Source organism: Meleagris gallopavo, chromosome 1, assembly GCF_905368555.1.
Source record: "Meleagris gallopavo chromosome 1, MGAL_WU_HG_1.1, whole genome shotgun sequence".
Lineage (NCBI taxonomy): Eukaryota > Metazoa > Chordata > Aves > Galliformes > Phasianidae > Meleagris > Meleagris gallopavo.
Window position 1 is genome coordinate 23,380,581 of NC_139404.1, and position 23,372 is coordinate 23,403,952.

The following is a 23,372-nucleotide window of genomic DNA, read 5'->3' on the forward strand; positions in this document are numbered from 1 at the left end:
AATTATCGGCCAAAACAATAAAAAATAGTGACCATTTTTTGACTTCACAGCTTTTGACTTCATTTTTTGTGTGTTCATTTTCACTCTGTAACATACTCATTGCATGGCAATCTTTCAATCTCTATCCAAGCTTTACCATTTTAGATATACTCCTTTTTCTTTGTATTCCAGGAAACATAGGGTTTGGATGCCAGCCACTTTCCTCTGTTCTTGCAAAAGCCTCACAACGATCAGTGGCTCCTTGCCTAATTAGTCCCATCTCTCTTATGCTGCAAATCCTTTCCAAACTGCTTTGTTACTAGCTTGGCTCTGCTTTTAGTGTCTTGTGTGGAGGGTACCCAAAGAGAGTTAGTACAATCTGATTGAGAGCAACTGGAATTTTATCCTACCCAATTTCAATAACTGGTTTCTGTTCCAGCAAAGCTTCTGTATTTCAAATCTCAGTGGCTTTATAGGAATCATATATGAAAGAGATGAATATGTGCAAAAATGTAGTTAATAGATACAATGTGTCACTCACTGGCACAAATGAATATGGAACATTTTTTAGAAGTTAGTAGATTGAATAAAGTTATTATCTTGCATTATAAATGACTTCCTTAGTCCAGCCAGCTCTTAGCAGAGGGAGAAGCCTGAAGTCAGGCAGACTTGCATGGAACTGGTAACTCTTCAACCTTAAGAATACCTGGAGAGTTGCCTGAAGGAGCTCCTTTTATGCCAGTAATTGCTAAAAGCCCCTGTGCCATGGTTCAAAACAGGAAAAAGAAACCTTCTTTCATGTTAATGATTGTGTACCAATTGCAAAAACTGCAATGAGAAAGCAGTCTTCTATAGCGAGATACTTCTCCAGCTTAGGGAGGGAATGTTTGTGGCTGTCCTGGTTGCAATGCTGCAGTGAATGTTGAATCAAATCAAAAAGGAAAAAAGGGTAAAAGAGAATGTCAAGGAGTCTGTCTCCTATAGTGAAGCAATACCCAGTAATGGAAAGTTAACAAGTCCTGAGAAATATGTTAATTAGACTAGATGTTGGGGTATCTGGACTTAGCAATTGTCTGGATTTAGCATTTGCAAAATCAAAAGATCACAATTGAAAATTACCCTAAATTCACCAATCATTGCACTCTAGATTCTTCAAAGAAAAAAAAAAGTCACAGAGATACACTAAATTTTTTTATTCCTAGATGAACAGTATTTCACCTGGGGGACAATTTTCAGCAGAGATTATTCAGTCATAAATTATGCTGAAGGCTTGCACAAAATTATTGCCTTTCAAGCTAATAGAAATAAGTTTCAGTGAAATCATACTTGCTTTATCAGGAGATGTAATCTTGTTTAGCTTCTAAAAACATTACTTTGTTGTGATATCACTGTTCATAGATCAAATAGCAAGAAAATATCTAACTTGAATTACAACTTACTTAAAGCATGATAAGAAAGAACAAAATCATCACCATGTCAGATCTTTAGTTTCCTTATAGTGGTACATCACTAGAAAAAAAAAAAAATGACTGCTATATGATATAACATAAAACAGACTGAGGACTTTTTAAAGTCTAGATATTTGGCGTATACTACCTGAATTTAAAAAAATAATAATAATAATCTGTAAAATCTAATTCACATTAAAGCAGTAGAAAACAGGAGGGTAATACACCAGGCAATAGGGATTCCCTCTGGGGAGATCTTACAGTGCTTTCCAGGACTTAAATGGTGCCTATGAAGAAGATGAGGAGTGACTCTTTATCAAAATGTATAGCAATAGGACAAGGGGATATGACTTTAAACTAAAAGAAGGGAAATTTAGGGTGGATGTTAGGAGGAAATTCTTTACTGAGAGGGACGTGAGGTGTTGGTACAGCTGCTCAAAGAAGCTGTAGATGACCCATCCTGGAGGTCCTCAAAGCCCGGGTGGATTGGGCCCTAGACAGCCTAAGCTGATAGATGACAACCTCCTCACTATGAGGGGAGTTGGAATTAGAGATCTTTGAGATCCCTTTCAATTCAAACCAGTCGGTGATTCTGCAATTGTGTAAATATAGCTCTGATAAAATAATCAACTTCAAGCAAACTTTACACCTTTATGTCCCAGAATCAATGAGAGATCTGCTATGGGTGAAAGTCAGTTTGTGTCTTCTGCTCTGCTCTCCTCAGCCTCAGCAAACCAGTTGTTTGGTGGTCTAAATTAATCTCTTATACTGAATGGAAATCTTGTGTAGATGGGTCATCATCAACCTCTCCAAATACATACCATCCTCCTCTAATTCATCCTTCAGTTCTAGCAATTAGAACAAAAAATAATATAACATGGAAGGCTTTGAAAAAATTGAATATTTCTGTGTGCAGCATAAGTAATGATGTCTGGTTTCTCTCCTGTCTCTGATGTCTAAGAAAGAGTGATCTCATTAGCCTCTTTCACAGAGATTAATAATAGGGTGTCTTTTCTCTATCCACTTTCCAGTTCTCATAAAATTATAAAAACTGCTTATCCTCAGGCTCTTTAGTCCTCTAAAATGATGTTCCAGAATTACCATAAGATTGACAGACAGACTGACATGGGAAATGATTGCATTCACTCAATTACTTGGAAATTTACTCAATTACCTAGAAAACCAGGCTACAAATTGCTCTCTCTCCTTGTTTTGATATTTTAATTCTGAGAGATTCTAGCCAACTTACTGTAGAAAAGGAAGATCTGGACACACATGGAATAACAGAAGGGTTACTCTTGCCTGGTTGCCATGTCCTTGATCTGCAACAGAGAATTACAATTAAGAAGTGGGAGCGTGTAGCAAATCCTTCTGCAGCTTTTCCATAGCTACTAAAATAAATAACTGTTCAAGGTGTTACTAGCCAGAGGTGTCTTTAGGTCAGCCATTGTTCTTAAGCAATGGCTTTTTCGTTGCATATCCCATTTAGACCCTAGTCAATGTCAAACACATTTTAGCTTGTGAAGTTCTCAGGAAAAAAATTGCAGAACAGATCTGTCTGTGAGTATGGGCAAGTATGATGCAGTGGAGTTTTTAAAGAACATACGAGCATACGAAATGAGCACAATATAGATTACTCATTATCACAATAATACTTATAAGACAAGAGTAGTTATTAGCTATGGGGAAGAAAAAAACAAAAAAAAAACCTCTTTAACTTGTAGAGGACCTGCTAATTTTTGTGGCATTGCCACAAAGCCATCTCTTAGATCTGGGAGTAGCCTGCAAGACATGCACTAATTGCTGCCATGTAAATAAACCTTTGAATTACAACTCTGTAACATACTTTAACATTAGTAAAAACAAAGGAAGCAGCCATTTGTCCCCTACTTTCCAATTCAGAACAATTAAATGTTCTTACCGTGTTAATATTATCTTGACAACAGGCTATATGTTTCTTTCTTTGTATGATATTGTTGATTTTTGTTATCACTGAATGTACTTTTAAAACAAAAAAAGATTTTAGCAAGATTCATAAAGTTTATTTAGGGTTACAGCTCAATATTCTCAAGATAAAAGCTATCCCTGATATCTTATATAAGTCTTGTAACTTAGGCAGCTGGGAGAGCTGCAGTTTAGGAAAAAAAAAAAAAAAAAAAAAAAACTGAACAATTTTTCCAGTCCCTGAAAATTTATATTCTGTTCATTTCTATTCTATCAAATATTCGATTTGTTTCCATTCTATGAAAATATTCAAGGAAACTCTCCAGTTATGTACTTCCTATTTCTTACTGCCATATCATTTTGTGGTTGAGGCCCTAGGGCAATTTTTCATACTTTTTCAAATGTCATACTTTCAGTGACATATCATAAATGTTTAAGTGTGCTTGGAACTTGAAGACCAGACAGTGGGAATGAGCCAGCTTTAAATATGTTAGCAATTTGAACTCACTGCAAGGAATTAAGAGCCTAATTTTGAGCTACTGATGCTCACATCCTAAAAGGCATTTACTTCCTATTTACCATTTACTTCCTGCTCCTAATGAAATTAATGGCGTCTAAGAATGTAAAGCACCTCACAAGAATAAGTTCTTATTTATCACCTACTAAGCTTCTGGAGTGGGTCATAATTATTAAATTAAATCCCTTGTTTGTAATTTCTATTAATTTTAGGACCATCAAGCAAAGATCCAATTTGAATTATCTATTCATGTTTCCTTATGCTGCCATGTGGGTTAAATTACAGCTCAGAGTGCAACTGCCTAAGTGTAAACAGATTTTCTTAGTCAGCATCACGATGTATTGATTTGTGATATGCCGTATAAATAATAGTTGTTAAATTTTTGGTAATCGAATTAGTGTAATACCAGACAAAATAATTCTCTTTTTAATTAATATATACATAAAGAGCTGAAAAGGGGCTGAAATATCTATTGTTTCAACATTATTCAAAATTGTAACTAGACAAATAAGTAAACAACTTAATTACAGAGAATTTCATCTAGAATTAACTTATCGTGTATGAAACAATGCACAATAAACAGAATTCATATTCTGCATGCAATATTAGGCAGGAATTTTCATCAAGCATCGATTTTCCTCTTGCAAGCCACATTCACTCCTCTTTATACTGGTACAAGTCTGAATAAATCCACTGAAGCAAACAGATTTACATGGATTTAAACTTGTGTTGCTGGAAGAAGAATTTTAATATGTTTGCTTTTGTTGGTCTACAATGAAAAATTGTATTTTCAAAAATCAAACTAATGCTTAATATCATTTATTCATTGAAGAAATCTTCCTCCTATGAAATAAATATTTTTTTCTGCTATCAATAATCTATTTTCCTCCTATTTTTAGTAAAAGTAACAAAGATCAGATTTTTTTTTTTCAGAACTTTGAAATCTGCTGTTCACCAAATCAGAAATGATTCACAGAATCATAAGGATTGGAAGGGATCTCTGGGTATCAAATCTTCTGTTATGTTTCTTCACATATAGAAAGTCTAAGTGTAGTGTATTGTTAAACGCACTCAAACATTGTTAAATGCACTCAAACATTTAGGACATAAAAAAAATCCAGTGTTCTGTTTGAAAATGATACATTCAGCCATTGGCTTTGGTGCAATATAAATATCATGACCAGTAAAATTATAAATGACATAAGGAAAAAGATGTACGTGCACTCACCATGTGTATACCCGTACAAAAGTAAGAAAATGACATGCTTTTGCCATTTTAATCTTGATGTAAGAAACTTCTGTAGCTGAGTGCATATTTCATGGTAAAACAGTATAGATATACTACTTTTATTTCTTTTTCATTTTCTTTGCATTGCATTCTTGAACATGTGTTTTGCACTTTGAAGAGCTATCGAGCAGATCTGCTTTAGTTTTGGAATAGTTATATGAAAGCTTATATGTGTCTTTGACACTGATTGCCTCTATTTTTATATTGTTTACTTTTCTTTCCATATTTTACAGTATTACTAATAGATATAATAACCCAATAAGTGTTACTATTATACTCCTGTAAATCTTATTCCTAGACCTAAAATCTTTCTCCTACTGTGTAAGTAAGATTAATTTGTAATTTTATATGCTTATTTATATATCCCACAGCGATCAAAGTAGACTAAATATGTTAGGTCTTGAATAAAATTTGAGCCTAAATTGTAAAAATTAAACACACTTGTCCATATGCTGCTTCCTCCAGTGAATGTTCTAGTATCTAATAGAAAAGGTTGGTTTACTTTAGTGCTCAGCGAAACATGTATGAAAGAAAAAGCAGCTTAGCGCTATTAATTGTAAAGAGTGGCTTTTATTACCAGTGACAATAAGAAATTCTAATATAATATTTAGCACTGTGTATTGTGCATGCACTACAGAATTATTCTTCAGTGAAACCTTTGTTATTTCAAATGTACAAATATTAAAAATTCCATGATGTAATTAAGCAAAAAAGTAATTCTTGGGACGACATACACCTGGATGACATTGTAAGGTTATAATGAATACTGTTAGCAATATGAAGTATTACTCACTGAAGTATCAGCCCCAGATAGAAACTGAAGAGAGCTGCAGAAGGTCTCTAAAGGCACATTGCAGGAGTGGGATGCATTTCTCCTAAGTTTAACCACCTAAAAATTAAGGGTTTATCATAAGATAGTATTGTAAGCTCCTTATATTGCCAATAGAGAAACACAAGCTATTGCATCTCACTTTTCCTTACAGTATCTTTCAGTGTATTCCTCTTTCCTTTTAATACTTGGTGATAGTTTTACATAAAATAATAATTTAGGGAAACATGTCAGGAGATTTTGGTTATATTGTAAAGCTGTTTTGCATTTAAGGAGGTTCTGTGAGAGCAAGATAAAATTCGGGCAGCCTGGTCTAGTGCTTGGCGACCCTGCACATAGCAGGGGTTTGAAACTAGATGATCATTATGGTCCATTTCAACAAAGGCCATTCTATGATTCTATGATTCTATGATACAAAAGATCATGGACTTAAAAGTGAAACATGGCCTCAGGGTTGAAGTCATCTACTGATGCAAAGATATTTATATTGTATGCCCTAAGTCATCATCCTTTCCATGTCATGTAATAGATATTAGATAGTTGTATACTGTTGTATGAAACTTCTGTACATTTAACGCAGTGTAGAAAAAAAGAAACTAAAATTGACATTGATAGTATTAAATCACGCGTATAATCATTTTTGTTCCAGAAGTCAATACATAAAAGTCATATCAGAGGCTCAAAATACAGAATCTCATACATAATTTTAATCCCTCACACTGTGCTGTAGATTACAGATCTGCAAATTATAGCATATGTAGTTTTCTAAGAGTAGGTTCATTTTTCATTGCCTTTAAATCCAGGACTGTTAATAGTAATCTTTTTGTTGAGTTATTTTGGAATATCCTGTATGAGAACTAAATGAATTACAAATTGTGTTTACAAAACGATGGAGGGAGCTCAGCGTTTAATGACAGGTGAAAAGCATGTAATGCATACTGACTTTCCATCTGTGACTGCATACCTAGACAGTGCCAAACTGGAAAACTGGACAGCATGCCACAGGTGTGAAAACAAAGTGTGACATGAGTTTATTTTTACCCAGGGAACTGTTACATGTCACAAAACACTTTAATTCCTACTATAAAATAGCTATTTTATACAAACATATATATGTCATGTACATATATATAGACATATATACTGTTTGTTTGGAGATATTGTATCTTAATTACAGAGACAATCTTGTGTAACTGTAACAGCTGTATAATTTAGGTATATAGTACTGTGCATGTTTTTCAGATGCCAAATGACAAAAATGTTTACAAAGCCTGCTGATTTTCTAATGCACTGAAATCCCTCAATACATTGCACAGAGATTACAAGAAAGAGACATATTGAGATCTGTGTATCTGTTTTTAAAGCTATCCATCTCTCAAAAACAAAAAATAAGACTGTGCTATTGAAGAACCTGAAATGTTTTATGCTTTGCTGCTGCAAATTTAGTCAGCAAAAGAAGCTCAACTCATCTAAAACTCATTTCTGAGTTGTGCTGACATGAATGAAACCAACAATGATACTTGTGTAAAAATAATAACAGAAAGGTTTTTATTTTAAGCTTCATTTAAAATATTTGTTGAATATAAGCAGTTTGTGCTTAGAGCAATTAAAAATGTCATCAAAATTTAAAATAAACATACTTCATGTATCTGTGGATCACAGGCAGACTAAATTTGTTACAATAAGAGATAAAAATATATATATAACTTATTTCAACAAGACATAAAATGTATTCTAAAGGTGATATACTGCACATGCCCTCACTTTTGGCCTGGTTTATTGCAATGTGGTTGTGACTTATTTTATTTTTTTAATTCAAATTTCAGATCCTGTGTCTGTCCAGTGGTTTGTTACATCTACAACAACTGTAGAACAACTAAGGGACTTTCTAGAGATCCCTGCTGTATACATCTGGCAAATGCTTGCAATTGACGCTGACAAGGTAATTTGCCTTCTTGGGATCACTTTTAAGGAAGGAAGAACACAGAGGTTAGTAGTTTGATTGTCCTATGAAGGCTGAAATAAAGAGGAAAAAAAGGGCATAAGAGTGATTGTTGTCTATATGATTTGTACCCAACACTTAAGATGGAAGTCTTGTCAGTGAAGGTCTTGACCATACCACTTTTTCAGGGATAACTGGGAGCAAAAGGAGAAGGAATTCTGAGGATAAAAAGGAAGGAGAAATGAAATTCAAGGCAAATAAACCATAGAGGAAAAGGAGAGAGATAGGAAAAGTTCATTGGTGAAGTAAGTGCCTAAATATGAATACAGTGGAAATATATATATGAGTATAAAGAGAATATAATTGGATACAAGAATAAATTCAGAATTCCAGTTTGATGAGGTCACCTAGAACCCTTTTTATTGTAAAATATATCTATCAGCTTTCAGAGGAAGAAAAGAAGTAATTGTGTGTAGATCATTCTGCCATTTTCACACAATTTATGAAGCCTACCCTTTTCCTAACTTTGATGATGTAGAATATATGTTGTAGCTTCTCCTGAACACAATCTGCCTAACTTGAATCAAAACCATGCCCTTCTGGTTTTGCAGTAGTGGCAACGTGATTACTTGAGGAAGTGTATCTCCCCATTTTCCTTTTAGTTTCTGCAGCCATTGAGGAAATATGGTTGTATTCTCATTTTGTTTTTCTTCATATATCAGGAGGAAACAATACCATGCATTCACTATGCGAAAAACTGTCACTTATCACTGTGTCAAAGATACTTACCCTCTGATAATTCAAATTAAGCCATCGGACAAAGGACTGTCATCCTAAAAGAAAAATTCCCACTTAGCTTACCTAATTGGGTATGCAAACTCCATTTTATCAGTAATGAAAATTGTCACCTAATGGTGTTCAGATTTGTTGCCCTAAGAATTAAACAGCAATCAGAGATGTTGTTCATGCTGTTTGGACATGTGAGTTGTCATGCAAATCAGCATGCAGATACAGTCTGAGGATGAAACAACCTCAGTGATGACATGAAACTTGAAAATCTCATTTAAAACTTTTGGTGTTGCTTTACTCAGCTTCATTGCCTAAACAACAGTATGCATATTTAAAGGACTGATTTAAAAGTAATGCTTCCTATTGAAGAGTAGCATATTGGCTACTGGTGGTATCTATTTTAAAAATATTATTTTGCAGCTAAGAATTTGCTCTATCAAGTAGTGTTATTGTGCTCTTTCTTCTAGTTTCCATGGAAATAAATAGGAAGCAATACTTTTGAAGTGATCTAAATACTACTACAAACATTGGACCTTGTCATGGTTTCGTACTTTTGTGATAGGGAGTTTATTTTGTCTATATTTAAAGACTTAAACCTGTTTTGTCTTCACTGTAGCTGTCCATAAGTATGTATCTTTAAAATAAATAATTCTAAACTTACTGTTTAGAATTGATCTGTTATTGTTGATCTTTAATGGAATTTTTACTATTGCTTTTGTTGGTGTTATTTTATATACATAATGTACCTATACATGCAAATATATAGTATCACAGAATCACAGAATTGTAGGTGCTGTTTATCAGTGACTTAAAGATACATTTACATTTGTATATATGTAAGAGTCAGAAAACCTGTAGTTCAGAAAGCCCCAGATTTTATGTTTCTTCCCATTCTTTTATGGATTTTCAGCCCTTAAAAATCTGAACTAGAATTTCAGCTGTCGATGCTCAAAAAAGGCAGTATTTACAAGCTTTCTATTTTCAGATGAGTACAGCTAAGCAGATAATGAAGGGTGAAATCTGCAAACATTTATTTAAGTGAAACATTGCATTTTCCGTGGCAATATTCTAACTCATTTTGTGCTTACTTTGCAAGAATATTATAGGAAATTAATTTACTGAGTGGCTGCTTAAAATGTGTTTGTACTGAATAGTGGATTATACCAGTGAAAGTCATAGTTGGAGTTTTAATATGCAATTATTGAAAATGAACAATAAATTATTAGTTTTAAGTTCTTCTCTGCCCTGCAGAGAATGAAAAGTTTGGCTGCTGGTTGTATGCTAGCTGCAATACTTTACCTCTAATCTCCTGTTCTTTTCCCCTTATAGTCATGCATCATCAACATCATCAAATACACAGTGTGTATCAAATACACAGTCTGCAAACATGTTATGAATTCATAACTTAATGAATAGTCAAAACGGTCTTACAATATGGCCAAACATATAATATCTGTAGAATGGCAAATTTACGAAGTAACATGGTTTGTGTAAGACTTGTATTCACAGAGAAGACCTGTTTCAGTTTGTTACTGTAAATAAATCATAAAATATCTAAACTGAATTAATCTTCACTGTCTCTAGTTAGTCTATACTTGTAATAAACAGCTTATCAACTACACTACTACCAAGTTTAATTACAAAGCTTGGGGAATAAATAGATAGTATTAATACACTATAATTTTTTTAATTAATCCCAGCTTTCTTTTCAGAGCTGTATCCTGTACTACGTTTGAGACTCACACAGACAACTGTTACCTTATGAACACCCAAATCAAGGCCCTTAGATCTTATGCTCATACAACTAAGAGCTATTGTTCTTCAGGTGCTTTGTAGCCTCCATGTCAGCTTCACTGGGTCACAAGTGGCTGCACACCATGTAGCAAACACGTGTGCATAAAGGACTTGAGCAAGAAGGCAGGCTCCATTGGTGCAAAGTATCTAATGGCCTCTTCCTCACCTTGAGCTACCCAGTGTGCCACTGCCTTTCACAGCTGAAAGGAAAATGCTCTTTCACAACTGTTCAAAAAGGAAGAAAGGAAGCTATAATAAATTATTAACTATGAATTATTCCCTCAGCTCTATGGCTCAGTCATTGCTGCCCCAGTTTTCTTGCACATGAAGCATAAAATATCAACCCTGTCCTCAAAGCATTTCTTGGTAGAAATTGGCAAGATGGCTAATGTAAGAATTGGGCCTTGCAAGGTAGCATATTTTGGCATAGAATATGTAATTTCTCAGTTTTATTTTTACAGGGTCTTATTTCTCTTAAACAGAATTGGAAGATTTACACATGACTTTAAGAGGAGTAGAAAAAGGCCTAGAGTTTCTCTGATATGGGATGACCTGGTTAGATGTATGTACCACCACTGAAACATTCACACTACCATCGTACTTGGTACAGTGGTCTCATCATAAAATTAGCAGTGCAACAACCTTTTTAGATGCTTGTTCAGTGGAGCTTACAGGTGCAGCATGACTTTACACAGACCCCAAAAGTCTGAACAGAATCTAAAATCTGTAAGCTTGGTACAGCTACTCGACCAATGCAGAGATTTTGCTGGCCACTGCACTGCATTTTTAGCCTATACTTGAATAAGTATTTTTATTGAACTAAGATTAGCTTCACAAAGTAACTCAGATGTTTTCAGGATAAATTAAACTCATACTGTCTTGCCTCTTATCACTTGTCCTAACCCATTCACAGTGGAAATTTGTCAGGGCAAAAAGTGCTTTGCTCTTTTATTATGTATCTATCCAACAATAGAGTCCGTTATCTCTGTCTTGCAAATACAGAGAATGAAATAAGAAAGGCACATTATCTTTGGAAAATAGGACAGTAAAGGAGTGTCAGAAGTTATATTTAACTCTGTATCTTATGAGTTCCAAATCTGTTTCACTTTGTTAGACTGTGTGTGTTCCCAATGTCTTCTTGTGTATCTATATTTGTACAGATTTATTCCTCTGTCTTTCTTCAGAGTAAAATAAATGTTTATTCTAAATGATCATTACCAGATATGAAGTGATAGATAGATTTGGTAACATTCTATTACTGAGAAGAGTATTTGCAGTTTGTTTGTAAGCACAGAGAATGAACTAGGTGAGTGAAATGCTCTGGAAGAAAAGTTGTTCATTTATACAGACACTTAAATGCATATATCTGTTTAGTTCAATGCATTTTGTGTCAAACTTCTTCAGTGTGACAATAATAACAAAAGACTATTGGTTGGCAATACAACAAAAATGTCAGAGTCAATTAGGGTTGTTAGAAATCCATCCACTGTAGACATTTATTAATAAATGTATTAATTCAGAGGAACATTAAGAAACTGCCAAGAAATAAGTCATATTTTAAGTCAGCTATGGAGTAAGTTGTTTTGACTGGATGTTTTCCTGTGTAAGATGTAGTATTTGATAGTTATTAAAACAAAAAAAAACATTGTTCTTTGGGAATTTCTTTCATATTTGTATGAAAATAAAATCTTAGGCTAAAATAACAACTTCCTAAGATTATTTTATAATTTTAAATAATAGCATTTTATGACAGCTAGTATTACAGTTTAATGTCAGTTTACATTTAAAAGATAGATTTTGAAAGTCTGTGTTATATTTAATGTTAATAACAATCGTGGTTCTGGAAAACACACTAGGAAAGTATGTATGGGATGATCTACCTGCTAGAGCATCTTACATCCATTGGTAGGTGGAGCCTCAATGCAGAAACAAATATTACACCATACTGATCACTGATATTAGTCCTGAGTGAAACAGACATCTGTCAGATGGCCTTGGCTCCAAATGCTTCCTGAGCATTTCAGAAGGCGAGAGAAATTGTTCCAAATCTTCGTGCCGCACACTGACGTCCTTCACTCTTATGGCAAAACAGATGGAGGTACCAGCTCCACCATGTACTGAAGAGTGAGCCTGTTCCCTTAGTGCAGTATGTACAAGTCTGATCAGATACCCTTCTTCCAGAGTCCAAGTGACAGAAAACAAGACAGAAGCAGAAATTTCCCACTGACCGAAGCTCCCTTAGGGAACTAGTACAGAGAACAATATTTTTAAGCAAGAAAGTATATAAGCTACTAATACCAGTTCATATTCAAGTTTTGCCTACTTACTAATCCTTTATGTCCTTCCTACTGTCTTTCAAAAATGGTTGTCCTACTATCAATTTGGAAAGTTTTTTAACCTAAGTGTTCTCTGACAAAAGAGGTGCAAAGCAGGTTTAAGCTTGGCCCTTGGCAAACACTTTACTCAATTGCCAGGAATAATGCCAAATACATGTATTTTTAAGATCCTTTTAGCTTGTTGCGTATTCATTCTTCTGCTATTATTATCCTATTTATTTTCATCTGGATCAAATTGTTTATTTTTTTTTAGTCATTCTAGCAAGTCAAAGGCAGTACAAGAAGAATATTCACTCAAAATTCATTTTAACTCATTTCACAGTTAGAGATTTATTTCAAGGATTTTGGATTTATCCAGCTTCACGCTAAACATTTAAATGTCTCTACCTCTTTCTTCTTTGTAGCATGGCAAATAGAAATCCTCCTCCAAAATAAAACTCTTAAGTATTCAATTTTCCTGCTATGTTTTTCCAGAGCTATGCTCTCTGACTTGTTGACCAGCAAAATTCTTTTTGTCTCTTCTTTGCAAGATTAATACCCTTAATAAGTGAAGGACCTAAATGAGCTTAGTTGCCTCAATTAGTTCCCAGGTAGTTAGCACTTTCCTAGGATGTTTCTGTATCTTCTCTTCTTATTTGTAAAAAAAAAGAAAAAAAGAAAAAAAGAAACACCAACCAAGCACAAAGCAAAGCAAAGCGACTACTTATTTTTGAAACATTTTTTTTCCCAGTTATATCTTTATAAACTTAACTTAGAGGAATCAAAATGAGATCAGTAATTTAAACATGAATCTACTCTTATTCTCTAGGTTGAATATATTTCCATTGAGTTGGTTGAGTAGGTGATTTCTCAGTATATTTTGGTAATGCTATACTATAGTTGGGTTAAGTCCTTTTACAGTGAGGGATATTCTCAGTGGATAGTATTAGAGTGTGTTTTCCTAATAGGGTCAGCAAAAGGAAGTTCAAACATGGTCTGACTAACTGGCCAAGAAAGCATGCAGAAGAATGCTTGACAAACTGGGGAAAATATTATCCCCGCAGGTTGTGAAGCAGATCTGAAGAGGCTTACTGCAACTGGAGCAGTCCCTAGGAGATGTAGCTTTGTTATCTGTGTCTGGGGAATGTCAGTAATTGTCAGTAGTCTTTCTCCCAAAGAGATCTGAGTGAGAATCAATTTTCCTATTCCCGAAGTAGAACTGTGGGCTTTTTTAAAGAAATGAAACAAAATGATGTTTTCACAGCAACTTGCAGGGCAACTTTTTAGAAATTCAGAGGCTTTGCCTTTTTTCCTTGTTCCACTTGTGCTACATATGCATGATCAAGTTATTTGTTTGCATGAAGAAGAGTTTGGCCCTTGATTCTTCTCTGAACCTGGATGGTCTTGAAAACTTGGGGCTGCTGCAGTTATTAAGTGCAAATTCTAACTATTCTACTAGGCAAGCTCCTTTTCTGTAACCAGAAACTTCTGAAGTCAATCTATAGCCATCCTCTCCATATGACAGTTACCCAGAGATGCTACAACGAAAAGACTTGAAAGGCGTTGATATCTCAGTTATTAGAGATTCATTTTGTCTTGGGCAGATCCCACATAAACATTAGACTAATCCAGAATGGACGAGTTTCCCACTTAAGACACTTTTCAGTGCAAAACTACTAAGCTTCACATATACTCTGTTCAACATTCATGTATTCTTCTGTTTCAATTATGAGTATAGAGATACATGAGGAATCTGCATTTTCAGTGCAAGAAAAACATTCTCACTGCTTTGCCTAGATTGCAAAACTGTTCAATTTCCAACAGGTGTGCTTTAGAATTTCCTTTTTCTTCCAAAACTTCTTTCACAGAGTCATCAGTTTGCATTGGAAGAATTTAGGTTTGGATATAAAGTGACAGAATGCTGCTGAAAGTTTACAGATGAGGCTGTTCTCATTTGGAAAAAGGTAGAATGAGACGAAAAAGGAGGAACTGTAGTGCAGGTATAGGCTATATAATAAAAAAAACAATGGTCATAGACAGCTCATATCACTGTTTTTTAAATGTGCTTATGATGTCAGGAGGTTTTAAGATACTAAAATGATGTAATATTTTTATGCATTTCTTGGGGGGGACAAAGAAGTGTGTTCTGATTGTTGATGGGTTTTGTTGTTGTTTTCCTTTATCTGAGTACATCTTAGTTGCTGTTGTCAGATGGCTAATACTGATGTTGATGCTTTCAAAGCAAGTGCACATAATGCACATAAAGCAAGTGAAGTGTTTGACTTCCCAAATCCCTTGAACTTCCACTAGCAACTCTTTAATTTAAGCTCTTCATACTGAGTCTGGTGTTCTGGGATGTGCTCATTTTCTGTAAGAAAATGCAGATGTTGCATTAAGGCCATTTAAATCTGTAGCAGAAGGTCACCTAGCAGTTATGAGATGTATGGTGACACCTGAGGGATTGTGGTCTTTTATATATTTATGTAGTAAAATCCAGTTCAGTATGCCAAGAGCCACAGCGACAAATAACTGGGAATATTCTAACATATCTGCCAGTCTACTCTTAGCTTTACATCCCAAGCACGTAATCATCCTATATGTTAATGTTACCATGTTTTTAGAGGTGCTGAAAGTCTTCTATTTCTGCAGTGTAATTTCCAGAACCAATCGATTCTTGATAGTGGTGAGTAGATCACTGTTTCTCTTATACCAGTAGTAATAATCTCAAGTCCTCTTCTAGCTTTTCTGCGCAGTCTGTCCTGGCAATTATTTACTGCATACTGAGCAGATATGTTCTGCATAAGGCATTGCCAAAAAAGACCAGTTAGAGCATTCACTATGGATCCTGATTATATATATTTAGTTCTTTTTCATCTTCTTCTCACCTTGAGAGCATTTGAATGCATCTTTTTCCAAGAGAGTGATTTAACCATGAGAGTCTCTTTGGGTCTGCTTCTCAAATGTCTTAAATGTTTCACTTGTATAACAAATCTTTATCTGAGACAGTAATACTCCTCTCACCTTTCTGAGGTCTAAAACCTGAAGTCAATCTCTTGTCTCACTGTGTTTCAAGAGTTCAGTCAAGGAAAAACATTTTCCACAGGACTAGGAAGGCATATATCCATACAGTTTTCTTTTGAGTAGGTAGAGATCTATCTAACTAGATCTATTTAACTAGATCTAACTCAGATCTAGAACAAGGAGGAATTTGAATGCATTCCAGGTGAAAAGGAGCTATTAGATTACTCAGTGATTGGATTAAGGGAGGAGAATGTAATGACGCAGAGGACTTCTCAGGATGGCTGCTTTATGTGTGCTTTTAGCAATTTGCCACTACCAATCTGTGAAACCCAGGTAAAATGCTCTCATCAGTCCTTATTAATGCATAGGAGTACAGTGATCATCCATGAGACACCATGAATGAATGTTCTTAGCTTACTGATGGTTGCTATGTATAAGCACTGTTCCAAAAGCATTAGGAGATGTATTTGTTGCAAATGCAGATGGAGAGTACACAACACTGTCAAAATAGGCAGTGATACTATTTATCCCATTCCTTTTCTTGTGAGTTCCTCAGTACCCCTATGTTGCAATCATTGGACAATTACTTCATGTTGGCTTTAAATTAAATAAAGCTTTCCCAAATAAATCACTATTTTCCTGGATTTTTTTTAATATTAAAATGTATAACACTAAAACAAGGTAGATATTATTATACTTTTGCTTAGATTTGCTAAATCTTTTCTTGTGTCCATACTTCTTAGGGTACCTGTTCCTTGCCTACTCAAAAGATCTTTTGAAAACATTATAAAATTGAATCTAGGAACCTCATGATGCATGAGAAGGAGAAAAATCAATAATGTAATGAAGCCTATTAAGTATTGATAATATTTCCTTAATGAAAAAAGGGAAGTAATAAACACAGCAGTTTCTTGGAAAGGTGGTTAGTACTGTTGCAAGTGGGTATTCCCCAAGGCCTGCTGGGGTTTCCCTTCCTGAGAATACTTTAATGTCTGATACCAGAATTACTGTTTAATCATTTGTGTCTCTACTCATGCATAGCTATTTTTCTGTAGATATAAAATAGGAGGCATTTACCATTGCCAGGAAGCATTTGTTGTGTTTTGATGGCACAATGTGTAATGCATTCATGTGGCTTCAGGAAATGTGCAGCTGCATGTCAGCCTTTATCCCATCCCTTTATGACATGTGGCTTGGCTAGGAGAAGATAAAACAGTGTTGCTTCCTTAGCACTCTTGATAAATTTGTTCCTGCTCCACTAAGTAGTTTTATCTGCTTCTGTATTATCAGCCTCATCCATTTATTTGAATTTCACAAACACAAATAACAGTGTATACCTGCCATTGTTAATTAAGTCTTTTTTGTACTCAGCCTATGCAGCACCCTTTGTCCTATGAATGGTCTAAACAACCTCTGCCAAGTCATCTTTTATCAAGGAGATGAACCAGATTTCTTTAATATGTCCAGAACTTAGCAATATACCAATAATCCTTGTTTCTTAGTAAATTTATTTGAAAAAAATCTACTTAGACATGTAACCAAACTAAACACAAAAGTCTTACATTGTTTCTATGACCCCATACGGTGTTTAAACTGATTTTCATAGTTGCCCTACTTTGAATAAAGTTCTGACTCGGTTTTGTGTTTTTGTTTTTTTCTTTGGCACTACTTCAGCAAATGCCCCATATTCATTTTAAATGAATAATATGGCCAGTTCAGTTCAACATTTCAACTCTGTTTTTTCTTGCATGAAATGCATTTTTTTGAAATGTGAAAACATCATGTAATATAAACCAGCAAAAGCAGTGTTAACTCCAGCTTCCTTGGCCAGCCTCTGTGTTGATAGGAAAATATTAATATTAAGATACTTCTATTAGTCCCCTTTTCTGCTTCAGTTCATAGTTTCCAGCTGTTGCTTGGTATCTTGATCTCTCCTCTACAGTTTTACCATTCTTTGTGAAGAGATATTTTTCTCCCTGTCTCTATCTGTACTCTATTTTTATATTATGAGAATGCTCCTGTTGCTATTTCAGTTCTGTTTTGCTCATCTTCCATGTATTGAGGCCACCTGAAACGGGACTTCTGGCTTGGGAACAGTAAGTAACATTGCCTGTGCTTGGATTTGAGTGACAATGTCTCTTCTGAGAAATTGGTTCTTTTTAAATGTACAACTGTTCTTTCTCTTATTAGTTCTCTTTTGAAGTACACATATCTGCAGTGCTCAGCAAAGTTATCAACTGCTGTTTTGAAAGTTTTGGTCTTTATTATTAGCATTTTAATATATGAAGGGATCCTGTGTGAAGGTCTTTCTTGAAAAAGGCCACAAGGAATAATAGACTACTGCTACTTTTTAGACATTCTTTCCTGTCACTGTAAACTTAGACGCAATAGTTAAGGAAAAGACCACATCTATACCTTACAAAATTTTTTAATAATTGCTTGTTTCCTAACTAAATTACAAGTTCATCTAGATCAACCCCCCTGTCATAGGCAGGGTTACTACTTACCAGATCAGACTGCCCAAAGCCTTATCCAACCTGGCCTTGTACACTTCCAGGGATGGGGTATCCATAGATTCTCTGGGAAACCTGTTCATGTTCCTCACCACTCTCTGAGTACTTCCATCTAACATCTAATCTAAATCTACCCTCTTTTAGTTTAAAACTATGCCTCCTTGTTCTATCACTATTGGAACATGGAAAAAGTTGTTTTTTCTCCTGCTTATAAGCTTTCCTCATATACTGGAAGGCCACAGTGAAGTTTCCTGAGAGCTTTCTCTTCTCCAGGCTGAACAAACTCAGCTCCCCCAGTCCTTCTCTATAGGAGTGGTGCTCCATCCCTGTGATTATTTTTGATGCCCTCCTTTGGGCCTGCTCTAACAGCACTTCACCCTCCTGTACTGAAGTCCCCAGGCCTGGACACAGTACTCTAGATGGGGCTTTACAAGGACAAAGTAGAGAGGGACAATTACCTCCCTCACCCTGCTTTTTCGTGCAACCTAGGATATTGTTGGTCTTTCGGGCTGCAAGATACACTCATGTCCAGCTTTTCATTCACCAGAACCCCCAAGTTCTCAGGGCTGTTAACCATGAGTTCTTCTCCCAGTCTGTATGCGTATCTGGGATTGCCCTGACCCAAGTGCAACACCTTGTACTTGGCTGTGTTGAACCTCATGTGGAGTCACTTTTCAAACTTATATATATTATTTTATTCAAACCTGAATCATTAGCATTATTTGCATTTTTATCAACTTCAGAAGATAAGAAACTTATTCTGGCATAGAACACTGAATTTGGAGGAAAACAGCTCTCCTATAAAATGACGCAAGTGATGAATATCCAATACTGTAGTTTCCAGAAATGAGTACACTAGTTAGCTACCATACTGATTCACAAACAAATGATATATAATGAAGATAAATGACTCTATAACATAATAAAAAATAATTTTAAGGAAAAAAATGCTTTTAATGAAAATGTATTTTTAAGAAAAAAATCATCAATGTTATTGTGTGGCTTCTTTAGGAAAAATGATAACCGAAAAACTAAAATATATGTATTTTTTTAATGATTTGGGTGGACAATGTTTTACAAGGAACTTCTTGAAAGCAACAAATTTTTAACAAATGCATTTTTTAGAAGTCTTTTTCTAGATTTGTTTTCTGTTTCTAAATTAAAAACTAGAACCAGACCCATAATGAAGCATTTTGGATATCACTTTTCCCATAATGACATTTTTGAACAGACCTAACACTCAGCATTTTAAATAAATGTCATCTTTACAAGAAACACTAGTCCAAACTGGTAACTACAGATCTTGAAGGAAGTATATGACTCCTGAGTCATATAATAATTTAAGATAGAAGAGGTCTACTAAATAGCTTCCTGAAAATGAGACTAACTTCAAATGTTTTATAAGGAACTGCTGTTTCAGGAAGATTTTCTACAAGATCTAGACATCTGTAACAAGCTTTATATCAGAGTGCTTTTTACATATATATTGGGGATCAAAATATGATTTACTACTGGACTGGTATTTGAAATTGGCTCTGATAGTTTTGGTTGTGAAAGAGCTCTGTTTGCATAGCTGAGAAAAAAAAAATCTTCAGCATACAATTAATCACTCATTTTAACACAGTTTATATTCATGTATGTATATATTTGGGTTCAGTTCTGAAGCCTGCTGCATATGTATGTATTAAGATACATATGTATGTATTAAGATACATATGTATATATTTCACATTTTGTGCAAATAATTCTTTGCCAGATTCTGTGCGTAAGACTGGTAAAGAAGGGAGCAGAGAAGAGGTAAAAGACAAACTTCTTTGTCATTCTGAGAGTTGAATGAGAAGAGGTGTGAAGTCAGAGTTGTGTGACTGTTTAAGAAAGATTTTGCGAAATGACATGTGGAAGCAATCACTACAAAAAGGATAAAAGTCTACACACACAAGATGATTTATTTAGTTTCTCAAAAACACTTGAACCACTGAGTGAATTAAATGTAATTCAATGAATTTGCAAATACATTTTCAGTCCATTGAAGATGACTGTCAGTTGAAGATTATTTCATAAAATTGAATCATAAGGAAAGAGTACTTTGTGAAGATAAAAAATGTCAAATAAATAAAATAAAATAAACAAAGAATACAAACACAATTAGAAGAATATGAAAATAGTGATAGATTTTTGTCATTAAAAAAAAAAAAAGCCTATTTCTTTGGCACTCATTGACCAACTTGCCTAGTTAATATATAGAAAAATGAGCTACTAACTTCAATAACACTTTTTCAATCCATGAAAACAACCATTTCTGCTTGAAAAAAAATCATAAATATCATTCATAAGTGTTTTCTTATGAATAAGAAATTACAGATCTTTTCTCTACACATTTTTCACCCACATTTTGTTATAAAAGGATTATTTCAAGCTACCACTGTCATATTAATATATTTAGCAATACATTACACTTTATTTCTTGTAAAATAAAATGTTCTTTTATATATATTCTTCTGTAAAGAACTTTTGTTAATTTTTCTTTATTTCTTGTCATCAATTTGCACATGAAGCATGAGAAGCTTATAAAATAACAATTATCTGCTCAGTAAGAAAGATTATTTATCAATAATAGAATTACTAAAAACATAAAGACATTTGTCTCTTCCTTTTGGTTTTTTTTTTTTCCTCTGTTCAAATTCTCTAGCTGGAACTGAGTTGATGTCTAGACGGTTGTAATACTATTGCATCTTTCATTTGCAGATCATAAGATTAACTGTTGATTTGACCTATACTCAAAACTCCAGAATATACATGCAAACTGGGTTTGCAAAACAAGATATGGTATCAGACTAAGTTTATATCTTTTAATGTTAAACTAGATCATTTTCAAGACGCAGGAAATAAAGTCTACTGAAGATTATATTATGCTTACTGTATATCATGACTGTTATATAGTAATTCTTCTGACATTTATATGCTCACGTGTAAGTCATCTAAAATGATATCACTTGGAAAATTTTTAGTTTAGCTACAGAATGTAAATATTAATAGAGGCACTGTAAAGTGGTCGTGTACTTGCTAAAGAGTAGACAGAAATACAGTAAGATAGAAGGAGACTGGCAGTGGGAGTTCCTTGTTTTAGTCATGAGGAAAATGTCAGTTAACTTTTCTAGTTTTGACCTTTGAAAAATAGTAGAAGTACAAAATTCATATCCAGATGACAACAACAAAAAAAAGTAGATGGCTCTGATTTAGACTTTAAAAACAAATTAACAACATGAATTACAAGGAACTACCTGCATAATAAAAACAACCAACTTTTTTTTGTTTTTAAAAAGAAGAAACATCATTTTGACATACTGAAGCATCAAACTGAAATACTCAACCTAATTTCTGTCATGAGAGGATTATTTATAACTTCCCATTTCCATCCAAATGCCCTATTAAATTACATCTCATTCTACCTCTCTGCACTGAAACCCGTGACTTCAGAGTTCCCATTGTAGAAGTCATGTAGGCCACACAGACACTCCTGGAAGATGAAAAATAACAGATTTAAATGCCTTCATATTTTGAGTATCTGCACAAAAATAGTCACTTTTACTGCCCTTTTAAAACTACTGAGTCCTGCTCTGTGAAGTCATTATACTACATAGAGGAGGCCAAATTCTAGACTCTTACAGAGTTCCAAACTTCAAAGATGAGCTCTGTTCAGCATTACCTACTGGCTGGCAATATGTGTCCCCCTACTATATGCAGGAGTTTTCATGAAGGGAACTTGCCAGCATATATTTCAGATATCTATATTTCAGATATCAATATTGTTACAGTGAGGTACTGTGCTTCAGATGAGGCCATAAATAATTGCTCAGATAACCCAGCTTCCTGAAGTGCCTTTCAGCAGTTGTAGGTAGTTCTGCAAATGCTCCTAGTCTCTTTCAAAGAAACTAGGCCAGATGAGGGTAAAAGAATATATTTAAAATTAATATTTCTCTTGGATGAGATGGACTCAAAAGTTCAGAATAGGCCGCTGTTTTGTGATGCAGAAGTTTGGCAATAACTGATCTTTAATCATTTCTGCCTCTCCACCCCTTGCTATTCAGTTCTTGTCCAGCTCCACAGCTTGTTGCTCAGTGTATTGTAAGGTTATTGGTAACCCCAGTCATTACCATGATCTAGTTTCATACATCTGTACTGATCTGAGTTACACATAGCACTGCAGTACAGTTGAAATAAAACTGTTCTGTTGTTTTTAATCTGGGTCTGCTTTACAATGAGTTCAGAGAAAAGTGCTGCAAGCCATTGAGCTGATGCAATGTAAGCAATGGTCTGCCATGGCATGGAAGTGAAAACACTCTGCAGTATCACAGAGTCAAAGAATGGTTGAGGTTAGAGAGACCTCTGTAGGCTATCTGATCCAAACCTTGCTCAAGCAGGGTCACCTGCAGCAAGTCACCCAGGACCATGTACAGATGGATTTTGAATAACTCCAGCATAGGAAACTCCACAACCTCTTTGGGCAACCTGTGCCAGTGATCTGTCACCTCACAGTAAAAAATTTCAGACTTCAATATAATTAAATATTTTGAGTGATGAAAGCCTGCTCTAAATTAGATCCATGAAGCAATTTTAAAAGTTTGTAACTGGCTTCCAGCACATGCTTTACAGTTAAGGATGCCAAGCCTCTATGTCTGTGTAGCTGTGCTTCTGTCAGTCTCTCTAGACACACCTATATTAATAAATTCAAGTATGCTGAGAATACTTCCTGGCATGAAAATATGATCATCCTTGCTTTGGCAACTCTCAGTATATTCCATGAAAATAACTTGGCTTGTTTCAACCTACTGCTGTCCTTCAGCAACTCCCCAGCTTGTTCTGTCATCCAGAGCAGTGCAGAAGCATACCCAGTGGGCAGTCTGCCTTCAGCTACCCAGTCTTGGCAATTTGCTAATATAGGTGCCAGCCATGCTGTGCATGATCTCGGTGCTAGTGGGCTGTGTCTGCAGGA

General features: G+C 34.8%; 1 protein-coding gene across 4 annotated transcripts in view; it reads left to right on the plus strand.

The window, feature by feature from the left end:
* LOC146545228 (uncharacterized) overlaps positions 1 to 23,372 on the plus strand; it is a 72,232-nt gene that overhangs the window by 8,154 nt on the left and 40,706 nt on the right. For 2 of the 4 annotated variants that reach the window (XR_014881846.1, XR_014881847.1), the window contains exon 2: positions 7,832 to 7,994. Coding sequence is in view for 1 of the 4 variants with exons in the window: in XM_085218843.1 (XP_085074969.1) it covers positions 7,832 to 7,876 (45 nt within the window). In the remaining 3 variants the exon portion in view is untranslated. Of the gene's footprint in view, positions 1 to 7,831; positions 10,112 to 23,372 lie in introns of those variants that run through there. The other 2 variants (XR_014881849.1, XM_085218843.1) reach the window with 2 other exon arrangements.